The sequence below is a fragment of the Anomaloglossus baeobatrachus genome, chromosome 2 (assembly GCF_048569485.1).
Source record: "Anomaloglossus baeobatrachus isolate aAnoBae1 chromosome 2, aAnoBae1.hap1, whole genome shotgun sequence".
Classification (NCBI taxonomy): domain Eukaryota; kingdom Metazoa; phylum Chordata; class Amphibia; order Anura; family Aromobatidae; genus Anomaloglossus; species Anomaloglossus baeobatrachus.
Window position 1 is genome coordinate 757,861,073 of NC_134354.1, and position 23,483 is coordinate 757,884,555.

Below are 23,483 nucleotides of genomic sequence, written 5' to 3' on the forward strand. Positions count from 1 at the left end.
CACCCGACTTCATCCTCATACCGCGGCTCTGTCTGTGTCGAGTACTGATTAGCGGTCACCTGTGAAGGATTCACCGGTGACCGCTAATCCCCCGATTGACTGAAGTGTCCCCCCCTCTCTCATACTCACCGATCCTCGATCACCGGCGCTGCACGGCATTCACACGGCTGCGGCGGCTTTTACTATTTTGAAAAAGCCGGCCGCTCATTAAACAATCTCCTATTCCCTGCTTTCCCCGCCCACCGGCGCCTATGATTGGTTACAGTGAGACACGCCCCCACGCTGAGTGACAGGTGTCACACTGCACCCAATCACAGCAGCCGGTGGGCGTGTCTATACTGTGCAGTAAAATAAATAAATAAATAATTAAAAAAAAACGGCGTGCGGTTCCCCCCAATTTTAATGCCAGCCAGATAAAGCCATACGGCTGAAGGCTGGTATTCTCAGGATGGGGAGCCCCACGTTATGGGGAGCCCCCCACCCTAACAATATCAGTCAGCAGCCGCCCAGAATTGCCGCATACATTATATGCGACAGTTCTGGGGCTGTACCCGGCTCTTCCCGATTTGCCCTGGTGCCGTTGGCAAATCGGGGTAATAAGGAGTTATTGGCAGCCCATAGCTGCCAATAAGTCCTAGATTAATCATGTCAGGCGTCTATGAGACACCCTCCATGATTAATCTGTAAGTTACAGTAAATAAACACACACACCTGAAAAAATCCTTTATTTGAAATAAAAAACACACACAAATTCCCTCATTACCAATTTATTAACCCCGACAAACCCTCCATGTCCGGCGTACTCCACGGACCTCCAGCGTCGCGTCCAGCTCTGCTGCATGCAGGTGACAGGAGCCGCAGAAGACACCGCCGCTCCTGTCACCTCCACGCAGCTAATGAGGTGAGTAGCGCGATCAGCTGCTGTCAGTCAGGTAACTCGCGGCCACCGCTGGATCCAGCGGTGGCCGCGGGTAACCTCAGTGACAGCAGCTGATCGCGCTACTCATCTCATTAGCTGCGTGGAGGTGACCGGAGCGGCGGTGTCTTCTGCTGCTCCTGTCACCTGCATGCAGCAGAGCTGGACGCGACGCTGGAGGTCCGTGGAGTACGCCGGACATGGAGGGTTTGTCGGGGTTAATAAATTGGTAATGAGGGAATTTGTGTGTGTTTTTTATTTCAAATAAAGGATTTTTCGGGTGTGTGTGTTTATTTACTGTAACTTACAGATTAATCATGGAGGGTGTCTCATAGACGCCTGACATGATTAATCTAGGATTTATTGGCAGCTATGGGCTGCCAATAACTCCTTATTACCCCGATTTGCCAACGGCACCAGGGCAAATCGGGAAGAGCCGGGTACAGCCCCAGAACTGTCGCATATAATGTATGCGGCAATTCTGGGCGGCTGCTGACTGATATTGTTAGGGTGGGGGGCTCCCCATAACGTGGAGCTCCCCATCCTGAGAATACCAGCCTTCAGCCGTATGGCTTTATCTGGCTGGCATTAAAATTGGGGGGAACCGCACGCCGTTTTTTTTTTAATTATTTATTTATTTATTTTACTGCACAGTATAGACACGCCCACCGGCTGCTGTGATTGGGTGCAGTGTGACACCTGTCACTCAGCGTGGGGGCGTGTCTCACTGTAACCAATCATAGGCGCCGGTGGGCGGGGAAAGCAGGGAATACGAGATTGTTTAATGGGCGGCCGGCTTTTTCAAAATAGTAAAAGCCGCCGCAGCAGTGTGAACGCCGTGCAGCGCTGCGCCGGAGATCGGGGAACGGTAAGTATGAGAGAGGGGGGGGAACTGACCGACAGACTGTGAGAGAGGGACAGACAGACAGAGAGACCGACAGAGAGACAGAGAGACTGACCGACGGACTCAGGGAGATTGACCGACATACACAGAAATAGAAAGAATAGCCGACATCACTAGAAATAAAAACACCAAACGGACACGGACTATAGGTATATGCATACGTGTTTACTAACGTGTGTGCACATACCCATAGACTTTCATTGTGTCCACGTGTGCGTGCTCCGTGCAGATAACGGACATGCATCCGTGCCAAACGCAAACACATACGGATCACGGACACGCACACACGGACATAATGAAATAACGGACGTGTGACCACAATCATAGATTAACATTGGTGCACGTTTGGCCGTGTCTCCGGTATATACGGAAACGGACCAAACACGCACGTGTATCACGGACGTGTGAAGGGGGCCTTAGACATATGGATATCATAAATGGAGGCCCCTTTCTCAGGACTCTAGGTCAGGGAAAAGCCGCTAACAGTGGCTTCTGCTTTGTCTTACAAAGTCAGTTCATTTATTACATGATGGACCATTTATTTGAAAGTGAGCATGTACGGTAATACTACATTTCACCTATAGTGGCCACTGTAGGGAAAATGAGCCGATAAGAGTAAATTCTCTAAGCGTTTATCTGCAGTGACCACTAGAGGGCAAATTAAGTATTACAATTATTATTACGGTATTATTTATTTTTAGAACGCCATTGATTCCATGGTGCTGTACATGAGAAGGGGTTACATAGGAAATAGAAATTACAGTGAGCAAATTAAATTAAAAATGACAGACTGGTACAGAGGGGAGAGGGCCCTACAGTCTACAGAAGAATGGGGAGGGAGGCAATAGGTTGGGGGTAGCGACAGCTCCAGTGGTAATGCGGTGGGAGCATGGTTATTGCAGGCTATAAACTTTCTTGAAGACATGGGTTTTCAGATTCCATCTGAAACTTCCAAATGTCATGGATAATTGGACGTGTTGGGGCACAAAATTCCAGAGGATACATGGGGGACACTCGGGAGAAGACTTGGAGGCGATTGGGTGAGGAATGTATGAATGTAGAGGAGAGAAGGGGGTCTTGGGAAGACCGGAGATGGCTCAGGGCATTAGCTGTGGGCGAGGTACTCGCTTTCCACATCCCAGCACTCTAGAGAGAGATGGGGGTTCTTGGTGTAAGGGGCACTTTGCACACTACGACATCGCAGCGGCGATGTCGGTGGGGTCAAATTGAAAGTGACGCACATCCAGCGTCGCAGTCGATATCGTAGTGTGTAAATCCTTTTTGATACGATTAAGGAGCGCAAAAACGTCCAAATCGTATCATCGGTGTAGCATCGGTCATTTCCATAATTTCGGAAGGACCGATGTTACGATGTTGTTCCTCGTTCCTGCGGCAGCACACATCGCTGTGTGTGAAGCCGCAGGAGCGAGGAACATCACCTTACCTGCGTCCTGCAGCTCACGCTGGCTATGCGGAAGGACGGAGGTGGGCGGGATATTTACGTCCCGCTCAGCTCCGCCCCTCCGTTTCTATTGGCCGCCTGCCGTGTGACGTCGCTATGACGCCGCACGACCCGCCCCCTTAATAAGAAGGCGGGTCGCCGGCCAGAGCGACGTCGCAGGGCAGGGGAGTGCATGTGAAGCTCCCGTAGCGATAATGTTCGCTACGGCAGCTATCAACATGATATCGCAGCTGTGACGATGATATCGCGCTCGGCATCGCAAGCATCGGCTTGAGATGTCGTAGTGTGCAAAGTGCCCCTTAGTGTGGTACTGTTGCTGCTATGGACACTTTCAAGTTCAGCCCTGCCACTCCAAGCGGCGCCAGACCCCTTTATCCCCAAGATGAGGAAGCCTGAGAAGTTTATAAAATCTGTGTCATTTGTACTGAAGAATAAACTTATGTACAAAGGGTAGTTTTCTTCTGCGCAACAGACGCACATGCATAGTGGTTTCAGATGGTGGCACAACACTTGTGTACCTTTCAGATGAACAGCAAGGCAACAGGGCTGACTCTATTCTTTAATGAAACAAAAGCAGGGGAGGTCTTGCTAGTTATCACCCTACTAAACGCAGCACTGGTCTGACCAAATCCACCTTCTCTTCAAGGCTGTTCCCAGGAGTCCAGTACAGTACTACTGCATTACAGCTGTTTCATTCCAAGAGTACCCCACTTGCCTGCTTAAGTGAACCTCCGCCATTTTAGGTTCCTTGCTGACGCTTGCTCCCTTGTTCTTGTCACGCACACACCCAAAGTTGTTATTTTCTCTGGGGGTGACCTCACTTGTCACTTGCTCACCAACAACAACAACCCCTAAAGGTGGCTTTACATGCTACGATATATCGTGCGATCGCATGAGTGATTGCACCCGCCCCCGTCGTTTGTGCGTCACGGGCAATTTGTTGCCCCTGGCGCAGAATGTCGTTAACCCCCGTCATACGTACTTACCTCCCTAACAACGTTGCTGTGGGCGGCGAACATCCTCTTCCTGAAGGGGGTGGGACGTTCGGCGTCACAGCGACATCACACAGCGGCCGCCCAATAGAAGCGGAGGGGCGGAGATGAGCGGCCGGAACACCCCGCCCACCTCCTTCCTTCCTCATTGCCGGCGGGACGCAGGTAAGCTGTGTTCGTCATTCCCGGGGTGTCACACGTAGCGATGTGTGCTGCCTCAGGAACGACGAACAACCGGCGTGCAGAAGGAGGAACGACATTATGAAAATGAACGACGTGTCAACGAGCAACGATAAGTTGAGTATTTTTGCTCGTTAACAGTCGTTCGGTGGTGTCACACGCTACGACATCTCTCACTTACGCCGGATGTGCGTCACAAATTCCGTGACCCCGACAACATATCGTTAGATATATCGTAGCGTGTGACGGGGCCTTAACTAACTGTAAAACAGTCTCTTTCCCTGCACTTTTGCCCCTCCCACCGTGGGCAAGTCCCAACTGTTAACAGTAACTGTCCCTGTTCACTGTTTGTTGCTGTTCACAATGCAGCTTCCTCACATAGCAGTACACATTATGTAGGCAAACATTAACTATATCTTAACCTATGTTCAGCAAATCCATTTAAACATTACTAACCAAAATTCACATTACCTCAATACAATTGGTGTCTTCAAGGGAGAACATGACAGGTTGTCCTCCTCTTTACAAGTACATGCTGGAGTATATCGGGAGATTAGTTCGTAGATAAATAGCGGAGACAGATTATGTATGGCTTTGAAGGTCAGTAGTAGGAGATTGAATTGGATATGTTGAGGAATTGGAAGCCAATGAAGGAATTTGCTCAATGGAGAAGCAGGGACCTAGTGAGGAAAGAGGTGGATTAGTGGGCAGCAGAGATAAGGATAGACTGGAGAGGTGAGAGGTGTTAGCAGGGAGGCCGCAGAGGAGGATATTGCAGTAGTTGAGCTGGTAGATGAAGAGGGGAGCACTAGCATTTTAGTAGATTCAGGATTGAGGAAAGCACAGACTCTAAGGGCGGCTTTGCACGTTGCGACATTGCACGTGCGATGTCGATGGGGTCAAATCGAAAGTGACGCACATCCGGCGTCGCAGTCGATATCGCAACGTGTAAAACCTTTATGATACGATGAACAAGCGCAAAAGCGTCGTTATCGTATCATCGCTGCAGTCTCCGACATTTCCATAATGCCGGTGCAGCGACAGGTACGATATTGTTCCTCGCTCCTGTGGCAGCACACATCGCTGTGTATGAAGCCGCAGGAGCGAGGAACATCACCTTACCTGCCGCCGGCTGCAATGAGAAGGACGGAGGTGGGCGGGATGTTTACATCCTGCTCATCTCCGCCCCTCCGCTTCAATTGGCCGCCTGCCGTGTGACGTCGCTGTGACGCCGCACGACCCTCCCCCTAAGGAAGGAGGCGGGTCGCCGGCCAGAGGGACGTCGCACGGCAGGTATGTGCGTGTGAAGCTGCCGTAGTGATAATAATCGCAACGGCAGCTTTCACTAGATATCGCACCTGCGACGGGGGCGGGTCTATCGCTGCAGCATCAGTAACACATTGTTACCGATGTCGCAACGTGCAAAGCCCGCCTAAAGGCCCCGTCACACACAGAGATAAATCTTTGGCAGATCTGTGGTTGCAGTAAAATCATGGACATATTGTTCCATTTGTCCACAGCCACAAACCTGGCACTGATTGTCCACAATTTCACTGCAACCACAGATCTGCCGCAGATTTATCTCTATGTGTGACAGGGCCTTAAGGCTATGTGCGCACGTTGCGTTTTTACCCACGTTTCCGCTGCATTTTTAGTGGCTGCGTTTTTGTGCCAAAACGCATGCGTTTTAGTTTTCCAGCAAAGTCTATGGGAAAAGATGAATTTCTGTCCGCAATTTGCTATTTTTTCTGCAGCGTTTAATTTGCATATTTTTGGTCAAAAACCATGTAGAAAAAGAAGCAGCATGTCAATTGTTTTTGCCATTTCTGCAGCGTTTTGTTAACATTGCAATGAGAAATGGCAAAAAAACAAGATTCTTCAATTTTCCTGCGTTTTACCTGCTTTTTAGGTGCAGAAAACATGCGTTTTAGACAAACAAAACGCATACTTTTCTAACATTAAATTAATGGAATAATATGTCCCTTTACACACACACATAATCCGACAAATAAATTAAAGAAAATTATGTTTTGTTTTCTATTTTTGGAATTAATATGATAAAACCGCTATATTTTCAAGAAATATAACTATTTTCTTTAATAATTCTAAAATTATCTATGTTTTGCTTTTTTTTTTCTCTTTTTTCATTCTGTTTGACTATTTAATCTCTATTTAGCAGTCTCTTGATGTTCAAAACGTATCTGTGAAAACGCATGTGGAAATGCATGGAAAAAGCGCTAAAAACGCATCAAAAACGCCGTAAATACGCATGCGTTTTTAGTGCTAAAAAATGGTCAAAAGCCAAGGGCTTAAAAACACGCAGATTAAACTGCAGGCACTACAACGCAACGTGCGCACATAGCCTGAGGCTGCAAACTCATTGGTTATTTTGAGTCAGTTGATGTCCGGTACAGGGGAAAGCGTGGTGTAATTTATTGGAAGCGAGAGGAGAAGGAGGAGAATATGGCAGATATACACTCTGGGATTATGGACCGCAGAGAGATGACGTCTGGGCCAGAGAGGTAGATCTGAGTGTCATCAGCGTATAGGTGGTAATCGAAGACATGGGACTTTATGCATTGTCCCAAGCCAAAGATATAATATTAAAGATAAGTATTACAAGATCGCAATTAAAATATCTGGCTATGCAATACACGGACGATCTGGATCTGCCACAGTGATACTTGATATTTCAAAGTGGTTCTCCACGTTGGCTGACAGCCTCTTATGCTCTTGCAAATAACTGACCTTGTTCAGAGATGTGACCCTTGTCAGCTTATTTTCGCTGCCGCGGCTACTGGAGGTGACAGGTAGAATTACAGGCACATATTTATATAAATTTGTGGTCTCAGGAGCTGGACCTGCACAATATTATATTAAAGCCTCCTTCACAAATCTGTGACATGTGACGTTTGTTTCCACACTTACCGGAGACACAGACACGTAGACCCATTAAAATCAATGGGCCTGTGCACAGACCATGTGTCGGTGTGGAGCACATGCGTGTCTGGATGTCACACGGACCGCACACTGATGTGATTCGTGTGATATTAGTGTTTTTATACTTACCTATCTCCGTTGCTGCTGGGTCCCACTCATTATGCTCATGAATATTCACTGCACTGACTGCAGACCTAGAAGCAAGTGTGACAGCAGCGCCGGAGACAGACGTGCTGGAGACAGGTAAGTAAGTATACAAGTTCGTGCTGTTCATGTGCTAGTCGGATGTCACACGGATAGCACACGGACTGCATATGGAACAATTATACAAAAAGACCGACCCGCACATCCAATAGGTGTGAACAAGTGCCGGCTGAAAAAAACACATTAGAACTACGAAACATATACAGCTGCACACCAAAACGCTAACAACAAAAAAGTGAACTTTGGCATTGCATTACTGCTATAGGAATATTGGATAAAAGAGATATTTAGCATATGTATTGGCCAATGCATGTGAGCCCGGTCACCACGGCAAGGTAGTCTCTGTTTATCGGAAACCTAACTTAAAATGCCTCTATCTGGGTAAAAAACCTTTTCGTTGTTAGGGTAAGTTCACACAATGCGTTTTTCGTGGCGTTTTTGCGCAGTTTTCGGGTGCGTTTTTGCTCAGAAAACTGCATGACTTTGCTTCCCCAGCAAAGTCTATGAGTTTTCATTTTTGCTGTCTGCACACAGCGTTTTTTTTCAGCTGCGTTTTTGTGGTGCCACAAAAACGCAGCATGTCAATTATTCCCGCGTTTTTCACTGCGCTTTTCATCCATTGAGTGCAATGGGATGTTGAAAGACGCAATGAGAAACGCAAATTGTTATTATAGCTGCGTTTTGCTGCGTTTCTAAGACCAAAAACGCAGCTATAAACGCAGGAGGTGGGTAGTAAAGTGACATGTACAGGAAGAGGATTCCTTCTGTCAGTAAATACAGAAGCGTGAATCCTCCCGGTACCGTCACCGCCGCTTCCACCTCCCGTCCTGTGCATGTATGCTGCCGTGCGGCGCCATGTACGGGCGGGAGGTGGAAGCGGCTGCGAAATAAAAAGTGAGCAGTAGAAAAAAAAAAAAAATCATACTCACCTGTCTGCAGGGTCCCGGTGCCATGTCCACTCCCGGTACCGCCGCTCCGGGTGTGTGCAGTCTCCCCGGGTACGTATGCCTGCAGGATGCAGGACCTGGCGATGGATCACCTGATGCAGTCACCTGACGCATCAGCTGATCGTAAGTCTCGGGCTGACACCAGCGGCCGGCCGGTTTACCTATCAGTGGATGCGTCAGGAGACTTCATCCCTGATTACCGGCAGCTGCTGCAGCGATCGGACGGGATCAGACTCCCGCCCCATCGCTCCAGGAGCTGCCGGTAATCAGCACATAAGTGAGTATTTTTTTATTTTTTTTTTGCACCGATGCATCTGCTGATTGTATAAACGGCTTTTATACAATCAGCTGATGTGTTATGTGATTCAGGCACTTGATCCTGACACATCATCTGATCGCTTTGCCTTCCAGCAAACCGATCAGATGATATTGGATCCGGATTGGACGGCGCGGGACCCTGACCCAGGATTACTGCGGAGGGGGGTGCTTTATTTCAATAAAGATGGAGTCACTAATTGTGTTGTGTTTTATATCTAATAAAAATATTTTTCTGTGTTGTGTTTTTTTTTATCTTTACTAGAAATTCATGGTGGCCATGTCTAATATTGGCGTGACACCATGAATTTCGGGCTTAGGGCCAGCTCATAATATACAGCTATCCCTAACCCCATTATTACCCAGTGAGCCACCCGGCATCAGGGCAAGTGAAAGAGTTGGATACAGCGCGAGAAGATGGCGCTTTTATGAAAGCGCCATTTTCTGGGGTGGCTGCGGACTGCAATTCGCAGGTGGGGTGCCCAGAAAGCATGGGCACCCTGCACTGTGGATTCCAATCCCCAGCTGCCTAGTTGTACCCGGCTGGACACAAAAATTAGGCGAAGCTCACGTCATTTTTTTTTTAATTATTTCATGAAATCCGGCCCATCGCTCAAGCCACCGAGCAGCAGCAGGCCGCAGCAGCAGCAGCCGGACCCGAGCAGTGGGAGAGCGCTGCGTCCCCTCCTCCGCCCGCGACATCAGCACCCATGAGCGACTATTTTCTCAGCCCTAATCGGACCAAGAAAACAATCACAGTATGCTGCGGGTGTAATGTGATCCTTGTTTCTCTCGCACCCATTCAAGTCTATGGGGCAAGAGAAAAATCGCACTGCACTCGTATTACACCAGTGTACCGCGAGTGCAGGGCGAGAATGGCAATAGCCGGCAACGCAGGAGAGAGGGAGATAAATCCCTCCCTCCCCTCCTCAATGTCGGCCCACCACCCGCAGCTGTGGTCCGATCGCATGATCGGACCTCAGTCGCAATGCCACTTGCATGACACTCGGCTCCCGCTGTGCTGCCAGCGTGAGCCAAGTGTCATGCGAGGAACGCAGTAGTCCCCGTGTGGCCACGGCCATAGTGTTACTTCAATATGCAGTAATCATGCAGAGTGCACACTTTCTACTATATTTTGCAAATATGAACTGCTGTTTTACAGATAACCCAGCATATTGCTGATAATATTGTAATGCATAAAATCTATGTATCGCAACTTAATTTTTCTAGTTGCAATAAGTATAGGAAGTTGGCATTTTTTAAGTTTATATTAGCAGTGATTGATGTGAACGGAAGCACCGGAGGGAAGCCCAGAGGCTATGTCTAGCTGCAGTTTGTGTATAGAAACCTCAGGCTTATCTCTCACACCCTCCAGCAAAGTCAAACACACCACAACCATTTCAGGTTTATCACAGCTCATTATATAGGGAGGCATGAAGCATCCTGTCTCCGCAGTCTACGCATACAGTAGAACAGTTCCACAAAACATTGTTCTTGATCTTGGGAAGAAAAAGCTAATTATATACATTTGATTTGTTTTAGGCCAAATTACAGCTGTCTGGAGTAGGCCTTCAACTGGTGAAGACCTCAGCAGATCTTTACATTCTCATGGAGACACCAGAACATCCTTAAGGTCCAGTCACACTAAGCAACTTACCAGCGATCCCAACAACGATAGGGATCGCTGGTAAGTTGCTAGGAGGTTGCTGGTGAGCTGTCACACTGCGACGCTCCAGCGATCCCACCAGCAACCTGACCTTGCAGGGATCGCTGGAGCGTGGCTACACGAGTTGCTGGTGAGCTCACCAGCAACCAGTGACCAGCCCCCAGTCTCCTAGTTACAGCACACATCAGGTTAATTAACCCGATGTGTGCTGCAGCTAAATGTGCACAGAGCAGGGAGCAGCGCACAATGCTTAGCGCTGGCTCCTTGCTCTCCTAGTTACAGCACACATCGGGTTAATTGCCTGATGTGTGCTGCAGCTAAATGTGCACAGAGCAGGAGCCGGCAGCACAGGCAGTGAGAGCGGAGGAGGCTGGTATCAAAGGTAAATATCGGGTAACCAAGGACAGGGCTTCTTGGTTACCCGATGTTTACATTAGTTACCAGCCTCAGCAGAAGCCGGCTCCCTGCTCACTGCACATTAGTTGTTGCTGTCTCGCTGTCACACACAGCGATCTGTGCTTCACAGCAGGACAGCAACAACTAAAAAATGGCCCAGGACATTCAGCAACAACCAACGACCTCACAGCAGGGGCCAGGTTGTTGCTGGATGTCACACACAGCAACATCGCTAGCAACGTCACAAAAGTTGTTCGTTAGCAGCGATGTTGCTAGCGATGTTGCTTAGTGTGACGGGGCCTTAAGGCGGGCTTTGCACGTTGCGACATCGCAAGCCGATGCTGCGATGTCGCACGCGATAGTCCCCGCCCCCGTCGCAGCAGCGATATCCTTGTGATAGCTGCCGTAGCGAACATTATCGTTACGGCAGCTTCACATGGACTAACCTGTCCTGCGACCATCGCTCTGGCCGGCGACCCGCCTCCTTATTAAGGGGGCGGGTCGTGCGGCGTCACAGCGACGTCACACGGCAGGCGGCCAATAGGAGTGGAGGGGCGGAGATAAGCGGGATGTAAACATCTCGCCCACCTCCTTCCTTCCGCATATCCTACGGAAGCCGCGGTGACGCAGGTAGGAGATGTTCCTCACTCCTGCGACTTCACACACAGCGATGTGTGCTGCCGCAGGAGCGAGGAACAACATCGGACCGTCGCGTCAGCGTAATTATGGATTACGCCGACGCTGCACCGATGATACGATTACGACGCTTTTGCGCTTGTTAATTGTATCATCGAGCCTTTACACACTACGATGTCGCATGCGATGCCGGAAGTGCGTCACTTTCAATTTGACCCCACCGACATCGCACCTGCGATGTCGTAGTGTGCAAAGCCGCCTTACACTTTTATGAAGATCTTCACATATTCAGGTAACCACTACCAGTTTTTCACATCCTCGAATATAGACCACCAATGACTCTTATGAAGACCCTTCCAAGAATTTAAACTCATTTAGAAACCCCACCATATATTCACAGTCCTGTAAAGACACCTTCAGATTTTGATACTCTTATTGAAACATCAGCAGATCTTTATAGCCTTCAGGAGACACCACCAGATTTTTATGCTCTTGTTCAGTCAAGACCAGATTTGTACACTCTATATCAGAAACAACAAGATTTTTATGCTCTTGGAAGACAACACCAAATCTTTACCTTCGTGTGCAGACACCACCAGATCTTCACACTCTTGTGGAGGCACAATCAGATTTTCACATTCTTGGAAACAACAATCTACTATATATTTTCACTTTTATGAAAACACCACCAGATTGTTACACTCTTGTGGATAGCTTCTGTGGCGCCCCTGACCTGGTCAGGCACCACTGAGTACTGCACCCATGCTGGGTCAGTACAAAACAGGTAATCCCAAAGGCTGACTAGGGTGTGGACACACAGACACTCAGTAACCAGGATACACACACAGCTAGCGGGAACCCCTGGGCGTACCCAGGGAGGGGGCGTGGCCCTCGCATCCCAGCTAGTGGTGGTTGGTGGAACTGGAGACAGGGAGTGTGCAGTGGCAGCCAAAGGAGAAGGAGGTTTGGAGCCGCGTCTGGAGGGTAGAGCAGAGGAGCAGGACCCTGTCAGATCCTGCACCTGTAGTGGCTGCTGGCGGGGAAGAGAGGCTACCCAGTAGTGCCGCCTGAAAACCACCTAGGGCAGTAGCAAGAGGTGGCTGAGTAAGGGGACTGCCGGTACACCAAGCCCGCATGGGGAAACAGGTCCCTAGAGCAGGAACCCATTTACTTGCCCTGCTAAACTTGCTTGTGAGGGTACTGTATGTGCCTCACCAACCTACACAGAGTCCACAGCATCAGCAGCAACGAGGGGGCCCAAAAGGAGGATTGAGCCTGGAGCCATCTTAACCTTGGTCCACGCTGCCAGCAAACGGGCCAGAAAGGGGAGAACGGCAGTTGCGACTTCCCTGGGTGATCCCCGCAGTACGTCATGTAAGGAGTCATCCCAAACAAGAAGGGCTAGGAGGGCGAGTCAGCAGTCACCCCGACATCAGCCGAAGGGATACCTGGTTCCACCTGGTTCATCATAGCATCGCCTGGGTTGACTCACACTTACCATCTGAAAGTGAGTAAAAACCCTGAAAGACATTGCTGCTTGTGTGTGAGATCTTCTGTGACCTGTGGTACTACACACTTACACTGGGCCCTGGGGCCAGCCTCACTCTCGGGAGGCCACAACAACTGACTGCATATACCATCAGCCCCAGGCACTCCCTAAACTGCAGTGGCGGTCACCCCCTGACCGCAAATACCGAGAGTGGCGTCACGATTCCCATAGAAGTTAACCTGACCTACCTGCGGCCAGAAGATCCCCAGCACGTGGAGTCCCTGAAGACCCTGAGGCGACCTGAAGGTAATGCGGGGCTCCACACTTCCCAGATGCTCAAACTCTTTTCCCATTGTGGAAACACCACCAGATCACATTCTTATGGAGACCCAACCAGATCTTGAAACTACTATACAAACCACACCTTTGGATCTTGACACTATTAGTAAAGCATCACAAGATCTTCATAATCTTGCCGAGACACCACAAGATTGTCACACTCTTGTGGAGATGCCAACAGATCTTTAAGCTCTTCTGCAGACACCATAAGATTCTTCCCTCTTATGCAGTCAACACCAGATCTTCACACTCTTGTTGAGATGCCACTAGATCGTCACACTCTTGTGGAGATGCCACCAGATCTTTACGCTCTTTTGCAGACACCATCAGATTTTTACCCTCTTGTGCAGACAACACCAGATCTTCATACTCTTGTTGAAGCACCACAAAATGTTTTATTAATATGGAAACACTAGAGCATACTCTTAAAAAACTCCAACCAGATCTTCACACTCGTATAAACCCCCACCAGATCTTTTGCAATCTTGTAAAGAGATCTTGGCACTTTTATTGAGGCATCAACAGATCTTCACGGCTTTGTAAAGTCAGCACCAGATCGTCACACTCTCATGAAGCTAGCACAAGATTTTGGCAGTCTTGGAGACAACTACCTATATTTACACTGTTATGGAAATACCACCATATTTTTACACTCTTGTTGATACATTACAAGATTCTTACACTCTAATGGAGACACAAAAAGATCTTTTAAAATGAAGTCAATGGCAGATCCTCAAAATCTTTTGGAGCTACACATTTGCCAAAAGCTCTTCTTGTTCCAACAATCAGGAAGAGGAAGATAATTCTTTGGGCCAGGGCTGGACTTGCCCACCAGAGTATTCATGGTGGACATAGGCTCTACACTGCCCTAGACTAAAATATAAGTAAATAATTAATGCTTCATGAATACAGAATTTAGTTTGAGGGCTCTGGAGTGCTCATTATGATGATCAGATTGGAAATTTGGAAAAACTTTCTGACAGTGAGGGCAGTCAGAAAGTGGAACAGGCGACCACGGGAGGCAGTGAGGGCAGTTAGAGTGGAACAGGCTATCGCGGGAGGTAGTGCGCTCTCCATCAATGGAACTCTTCAAGTGGAAACTGGATAAACATATGTCTGGGATGATTTAGGAAAGCCTGAACTTGCAGGGGGTTGGACCTGATGGCCCTTGAGGTCCCTTCCAACTTTACCATTCTATGACTCTATGATTCTATGATCCTCTACCTATTGAGGAAATAACTAGGTTTTCTTTTGCTCCTTTAAAAATTGCTCTATAAGAATCAATAAGGATGATCGTAACTGAATCCATACCTCGTCTTGATCCCATGAGGTGAACAATGTGCGGTATCCTGCCCATGTCATCCTGAAGCCATCTTTCATCCATGGTCCCACAAAAACTCGGTTGGTTTGATGGCACCTGAAGAAATAAAATAAATTACCTTAGCTTATAAGGTGCTTATAAGGTGCAATTGAAGTGTCTACAATTTGATTGTTCTTACGTTATCTACATCAGATTCCGTGACGCACATCCGGCATCGTTAGCGAAGTCATTGCGTGTGAAAGGCAAGGAGCGACCGTTAGCGATGGAAAATACTCACCAAATCGTCCATCGTTGACACGTCATTCCTTTTCAAAAAAATCGTTGATTGTTGAGCACACAGGTTGTTCGTTGTTCCCGATGCAGCACTCATCGCTACGTGTGACACCTCGGGAATGACGAACAACAGCTTACCTGTGGCCGCCGGCAATGCGGAAGGAAGGAAAGGAGGCGGTTCACCGACAACAGCAACGTCGCTAGGCAGGTAAGTCCCGTGTGACGGCTCCTAACGATTTTGTGTGCCACGGGCAGCGATTTGCCCGTAACACACAAACGACGGGGGCGGGTGCTTTCACCAGCGATATCGCTGCATGTAACACCCCCTTTATAAGAACGGTTGTTAAGCCGGAAATGCGTTTAGAACGGCAATATGGAGCCATGTATGTAACTTTTTAAACAAATGCACGAATAAAGCAAACCAAATTTTCAATGTTTTTATCCCCTATTTACTGCCAACTTGCAGCAGAGAGGAATCTATTCATTCATAGCGGAGAGATCACAGTATATGTGGCGAGTCCAGAAATCTTTTTCTTACTTCCCGATCACAAGACCGGGCTATGAAGCTTTGGGAATACAAATGTTACTGCCGCTTTCAAGTATTATTAAGCAGTGCAAATGACATTGGAGATTGGTGCATTGTGAATGATAAACTAGGTGGATTTTATCTTTAAAGGGACAACATTTCTCCTTGTGGAAAGTGACACTCCTGACATGCTGGTGTAAGGAGACTTATAGGCCATGGACTGCTCCTCTAGGAATGTTATACCGTGTTTCCAAGAAAATAACACAGGGTCTTATTAATTTTTTGCTTTGAAAGATTCTCTAGGGCTTACTTTCAGGGGATGCCTTATATTTCCCATGAACAAAAATCTACATTTATTTTTGAACAAAAAAAAAACAACAATTTTTATTAAAAGATATCAAGTCATCACATTCTGGAACATCAACATTTTGTGTTACTCCTATTACTGCTTCAGATGCACATTTTCTTATCTGATCCACTATTCTCGTGGTGCACATCCAGTCCTATATTGGTGGGCACAAACCATATTTACAATGGTTTACATTACCTGCTTAAATGTATTCTTTATGTACTGTTAAGTTTACCCCCAAAAGACAGCAGACATCCTCTAAAATTATTGCACTTACCAGACCCCAAACAATTAGAGTTGGCAAGTGAATGGGCTCTCACATACAAATCTGCGTCGCTGTCAGGTCCCCCTGCGTTCTACAGTGGTTGGCTCCCCCTGGTGACTGGAAGCAGTATCACTTGCGTGGAGTGATACTTGTGTGAGGGTAGAATCTTGATACTGGTACCTGATCTGTTTGCCAGAGCAATACAGCTGCAATGGCGAGGACCTGACAGCAACACAGATCTCTGTGTGAGAGCCCATCCACCATCAGCACTTACTAACTATAATTGTTTGGGGTCTGGTTAGTGCGATTTTCTTTTTTTTTGGAGGGGTGTCTGCTACCTTTTGTGGCTGTCTGCTTTTTTTGGAGGGGTGTCTGCTACCTTTTGGGGCTGTCTGCTTTTTTTGGAGGGGTGTCTGCTACCTTTTAGGGATGTCTGTTTTCTTTAATGGAAAGGTCTGCTGTATTTTTTAACTTTTTTTAGCTGCTTGGACACTTCTTTATGTAACTGCAACTAGGGCTTATTTTTAAAGTAGGGCTTATATTTTAAGCATACTCCAAAAAGCCCAAACATTCCTAATAGGGCTTATTTTCAGGGTAGGTCTTATTTTTGGGTAAACAGGGTTTAAAAAATGACTTTTTTTTACTTCAATTTTTGTATTAGAGGTATTATATTTTTTTCTGGTAGATTTTTTTCTTATGCTTTTGGCACTTTTTTTTCCAGTCATTAGAATGAGTGAAAAACTGCAAAAATGGTGAAAGAATTGACATGCTACAGATATGAAAGTTGCGAGAAAAAAATAAGCAACATGGGCATGAGATGTCAGAAATCTCATTCACTTTACTGTAACAGTAAAATACTGTTTTCACAACAAAAATACAGCAAAAATGCAACATTTGCACATACTCATACAGAAGATTTTTCAGAAGACTCACTATCATCATAGGCAGGATTGCAGTGACAGGTAAAACCTCTCTCTATAGCTGATAACACAGGATCCACCGGCACCGACAATAGTGATGTCACAACTCACATCCTTCCCAACATAGCTCCTGGGTACAGCATAACAGGTCCGATTTGGGTGAGCTGTCCCGCTATCACTCACTTTCACTCACTGGGTCTACCCTGTGTCGCTAATGTGTTTCCTGCAGTCTTCATTGTTCCATAGCTCCTCTTCCTCCTCCCTTGGCTCTGGGTGGCGGGTTAGCATCTCTCTGTGCTCTACATTTTTACATTGCATTAGCTAAATCATTATTTTCTTGGAGTCTGGTGTCCAAGGGACTCAAATCTTCAACCTGTATCATTGGAGGCAGCAGCAACAACTAGGAGCCACAGTGATGGCAAACCTATGGCACGCAGAGCCCTTTCTGGCGGCACGCGCGCCATCGCCTCATTTAGCCGCTTTGCACTGCTGGCGGGATCGTACCGGCAATTCAAAGTTACGTTGGAGCAGAGGAGACATTTCTCCTCGCTTTGACACTCCTACTCTCCTAGGCCGCAGGCCAGTTGCCTAGGAAACGGCAGGAGCGTCATTAAGCAGCGCCGTGACATAACGTCTTGCGGCAGCGTTATGACGTTTTGTGGCCGCGCAGGATCAGAGGGCCAGCTGCGCACAGTGGTGGAGCAGGTGTTAGAAGGTGAGTATGTTTTTTTTTTGTTTTTTTTTTTAAACTGTATGCGGCTGTGCCAGGCTGGGGGTAAATGCTAGGATGGGGGAGCATAAAAGGATGTGGAACTTACTAGGATACGCATGGGCACACATAAGCATGGTGCACACATACAAGCATGGTGCACATACAAGCATGGTGCACACATACAAGCATTGTGCACATACAAGCATTGTGCACATACAAGCATTGTGCACATACAAGCATGGTGCACACATACAAGCATGGTGCACATACAAGCATGGTGAACATACAAGCATGGTGCACACATACAAGCATGGTGCACATACAAGCATGGTGCACACATACAAGCATGGTGCACACATACAAGCATGGTGCACACATACAAGCATGGTGCACACATAAGCATGGTGCACATATAAGCATGGGGAACACAAGCATGGTGCACATACCGTATAAGCATGGTGCACATATAAGCATGGGGAACATACAAGCATGGTGCACATATAAGCATGATGCACATATAAGCATGGTGCACACATAAGCATGGTGCACATGTGACGCCCTGAACTAGCCAGGTAGTCACAGATAGCGCCCCGCAGAACACCAGTCCCACACAAGGTAACACCAGCCAAACCATAAACCCTAGTCACCTCCCTCAGTGCTTAATGGACACACCAGGGGGGCGAAGCCAGGCGGTTGGCATGCCCACCGAGGAGTTCAGAGGGCCTGAGGCAGGAAAAACACAGAGAGCTGAGTTCAGTCAGTTGTGAGTGCAGGGGGTCAGGCCTGTGTCAGACTGACAGGTGTGAGGGTCGGAGCCCGCACACCTTGGCTAGGAGGCAGACGGTGGCCTAGCCTGCAGGGGAGATAAGGTATGCACACCAGTGACTATGTAAGGGGAATACATGAAATAGCAGAAACTGCTGTGTGAATACTGACTTGAAAAATCCAATAGCTATATGCAAGAGTGAATATGTGAAAAATGGAACCTGCATTACTGCCATGAATATATGAATAAAGAGAAATTTAGCTACTGAATTGATCAATGCAGAAGAGCCCCAACACTACGCCAAAGTATTTCTCTACGTTGGGGTCCCTAGCTTGTGTGTGTCCTCTCATGCAGTTAAAAAACTTACCGTGTATGGGAAGCTGAGACCCAGGCTATTTATGCGTATGATATGGATTGGCAATAGGTGTGTGTGGGGAGGGTTCACAAACGAAAAAATACTAACAATAAGGAATAACGTTTGGAACACCATTCTAAGTCCGAACTGGGTGCAAAAACCTAAAAAAACATCACTATGGGGAGATAAGGTATGCACACCAGTGACTATGTAAGTGAAATACATGAAATAGCAGAAACTGCTGTGTGAATACTGACTTGAAAAATCCAATAGCTATATGCAAGAGTGAATATGTGAAAAATGGAATCTGCATTACTGCCATGAACATATGAATCAAGAGAAATTTAGCTACTGAATTGATCAATGCAATAGAGCCCCAACACTACGCCAAAGTATTTCTCTACGTTTTTGCACCCAGTTCAGACTTAGAATGGTGTTCCAAACGTTATTCCTTTTTGTTAGTATTTTTTCGTTTGTGAACCCTCCCCAACCACACCTATTGCCAATCCATATTATACGCATAAATAGCCTGGGTCTCAGCTTCCCATACACGGTAGGTTTTTTAACTGCATGAGAGGACACACACAAGCTAGGGACCCCAACGTAGAGAAATACTTTGGCGTAATGTTGGGGCTCTATTGCATTGATCAATTCAGTAGCTAAATTTCTCTTGAGTCATATGTTCATGGCAGTAATGCAGATTCCATTTTTCACATATTCACTCTTACATATAGCTATTGGATTTTTCAAGTCAGTATTCACACAGCCGTTTCTGCTATTTCATGTATTCCCCTTACATAGTCACTGGTGTGCATACCTTATCTCCCCATAGTGATGTTTTTTTAGGTTTTTGCACCCAGTTCGGACTTAGAATGGTGTTCCAAAAGTTATTCCTTTTTGCCTAGCCTGCAGGAGCCGGGAAGATGGCTCGGTGGAACCATGGTGGACCGGGACAGGGTAGTGGCCCGCCGGTACCGCCCCGGGGAATCGATCGGAAACCGGAGCACACAGGGGGGTACTCCGACCCTGAAACGAGGTCCAGAATCCACTGGACTGAGTTAATTCACTGATTGCGGTCTGGACTATAGGTCCTTTCCCACCCAAGTCCCGACTGAAGACAACAACCCACCGAGGGGGATAGAAAGCCACCACACAGGCAGAGAGATCCCACGGGCCAGTGTCTGAGGGCAAACAGGCTTCTCCGACATATACAAAGCCGGGGAGAGGACTCCCGTCGCTGAAGCACAGGCGGTCTACACATACACTACACGGTGCAGGAGAAAGGCAAAGACCACCAAACCGGGTGGGGGACCAGACGCAGCCGTCTGTGGGCACCGACCACCATCAACTTTGTTTACCAGAGACTTGTGTGTGTCAATAACAGGGAGTACAACAGTGCCATTCGGCCGCGCACCGCCCTGCACCACCCAGCTACTTCTCCCCAACGTGTCCCAGGGCCATCATCCCTGCCCACGGAGGGGTTAACATCTTGCTGCATAACCATCTCTCCCGGGTGCCCCGTAACCGCAGCGGTGGTGTCTACACCTTCACCACATCCCGTGGGTGGCGTCACAAACTCATGCACAGCTCCGGCCGTACACCTACCTACCACCCCCCTAAGAAGCACCAGCACCCTTTCAGAGCGAAGTGACCCTGGGTCCGGAGGCGCTCGAGCCCCCCACCAATGAGCCCGGATCCGAACGACTCGGCTGCAGCCGAGCGCGGGGCGGGACACCCATATAAGCATGGTGCACATATAAGCATGATTCACATATAAGCATGGTGTACATATAAGCATGGTGCACATATAAGCATGGGGAACACAAGCATGGTGCACACATAAGCATGGGGAACACATAAGCATAGAGCATATATAAGCATGGGGAACACAAGCATGGTACACATATAAGTATGGTGCACATATAAGCATGGAGAACACTTAAGCTTGGGACACGTAAGCATGGTGCACACAAGCATGGTGCACACAAGCATGGTGCACATATAAGCATGGGGCACACGTAAGCATGGGGCACACGTAAGCATGGGGCACACGTAAGCATGGGGTACAATTACCAGGATGGGATACAGTTACCAGGATTGAGGACATTTACCAGAATATTTACCAGGATGGGGTACATACCAGGATATTTACTAGGATGGGGTACAATTACCAGGATGGAGCACATTTAACAGGATGGGGGACATATAAAGATGTGAAACATACCAGGATGTGGTACATTTACAGGATGGGGTACATTTACCTGCATGGGGTATATACTAGGATGGAAGACAGTTACCAGGATGGAGGACATTTACCAGGATATTTACCAGGATGGGGTACAATTACCAAAATGAGGGACATATAAGGATGGGGAACATACCAGGATGGGGTACATTTACCAGGATGGAGGACATTTACCAGGATGGAGGACATTTACCAGGATATTTACCAGGATGGGGTACATACCAGGATGGGTTAAATTTACCAGGATAATTACCATGATGAGGTAATTTACCAGGATAGGGTATGTTTACCAGGATGTGGCATATACCAGGATGGGGGACATACCAGGATGAGGCACATTTACCAGGATATTTACCAGGATGGGGGACAGTTACCAGAATATTTATCAGGATGGGGTACATTTACCAGAATATTTACCAGGGTGGGGAACATACCAGGATGGGGTACATACAAAGATGGGGGACATACCAGGATGATGAACATTTACCAGGATATTTACCAAGTTGTGGTACATACCAGGATGGGGTACATTTATCAGGATATTTACCAGATGAGGGATATACCAGGATGGGGTACATTTACCAGGATGGGGTACAGTTAGCAGGATGGGGTACATACAAAGATGTGGTACATTTACCAGGTTAGGGTACATTTACCAGGATGGGGAACATACTAGAATGGGGTACATACACAGATGGGGGACATATTTACCAGGAAGGGGGACATTAGCACTGTATGGGGGACAGTACTGCATAACGAAGGGGGAGGGGAGCAACTCATATGTCTTTATGGGATTTAGAGATGTTCACACTTTGAAATGTAGATGTGGATTCTGATTGCATTCCATGCTAAAATATCTATCTATCTATCTATCTATTTATCTAATATTCTGCATTTTTTCCCATAAAGATCAATCCACCTGCTGTGTCTGGTTAGGGCAGTGGTAGTGGCTCCGCTTCAATGTGTGGTAAGCATGAGCGTGATGCCCCCTGCTGAGGAGAGGAGAAGACGGCAAAGATACGGTAAGTTTAAAATAAATTAATTATTTACATAATAGAATTAGTTAAATTGCCATGTTGGCACTTCGCAAAAAAAATTGGGGTTTGGGTTGCAGTTTGGGCACTCGGCCTGTGAAAGGTTCGCCATGACTGGGCTATACTAACAAGTATAGTAGAGTTTTCGTTACTTGAATATATAGTGTATTCTTCTGTTGTACAAAACAATCACCCCAAAAACCGTACAAAACTGCAGCAAAACCGGCTTTTTTTTCTACCAAGAGAAAATAAAAAAAATGCGGCGTGTGAACATAACCTAATGCAAAGCAGAAACCCCCTTTTGAAGACAGTATCTCAAAAAGACAAATGATACCCGTGTGTCTTATTAGAGCCTATGGGTATCGAGGAATTAGAAACTGGGTTTATTATGTCTTTACCAATAAGTACAGGTAGCACTGGCACCCACATCTCTGTGCCCATGGGCACTCAATATCCCCTTGACAATGCCTCTGAATCTATGACTACTGTCAGTGAATATACTAAAGTATATGTTCTCCAACAATATACTCCATTGTCCCTTTGAGGTCACCTCAGCTGCCATAGCCTAATACCATCCGCAAACCACAGCTCCCTGCCCCCTCCTTCTGCCACTGGCACCGATACCAATCGTAGTGAGTAACCGCAAATTAGACAATGCACAATTCATTTCTCAATCACGTCTACAGAATAAAAGTTGTATTTTTGTCTGGTGAGTGCTGGGAGGATGTTCTCCTTCCTCCAGGTTAACCTCTATAGCTAATTACCTGCCCCTAATTGCTCAGGAAGCCACTAGAGTGTGTGACCTCCTTGACGCAAGGTCAAAAAGTCAACTAGTCGGAGGTCATGTCCGTAATAACAAAAGACTCCTTTCATTTCCAGAACAGAGCACAGGAAGATTGGGAAATATGAGCGGAGCTGTAGAAAAGTGACAATGACAGGGGCTTACGACTATGGTGTTACCTATATTAATCTGAGGTCGGCCTCTTGCCAACCACGTCTTTGTCTTCTGCTATTAAAAAAATGGGTTTGGTAATATTTTGAAGGCCTATTACATGAATTCGTCACCTAAAATTGTTTAGTGATACGTGGAACAATGTGTGGCTCTAATTTAGCTCTGTTCTTATTTATTGAGTGTTTACAAAATTTTAAAATTTCTTAAAAAGTTGGAAATCCTAAAGAAAAACAAAAAAATACACACTAAGCCATACATACAGCATAGGTGTCTCCATTGTTAAAAAGCCTTTCCGATCATGCTGTTCCATGCCACCATCCTTTCCAAGCTGGCAGAGAAGACCCTGGTGTTTGTTCTCTTCCCCATCACTTTTCCATCT

At 47.1% G+C, this 23,483-nt stretch overlaps 1 protein-coding gene across 1 annotated transcript in view; it reads right to left on the reverse strand.

The window, feature by feature from the left end:
- AMOTL1 (angiomotin like 1) overlaps window positions 1–23,483 on the reverse strand; it is a 237,271-nt gene that overhangs the window by 166,892 nt on the left and 46,896 nt on the right. The window contains exon 2 of the mRNA XM_075337490.1: window positions 14,698–14,803. Coding sequence (XP_075193605.1) covers window positions 14,698–14,770 — 73 coding nt within the window. The 5' untranslated portion in view covers window positions 14,771–14,803. The remainder of the gene's footprint in view (window positions 1–14,697; window positions 14,804–23,483) is intronic.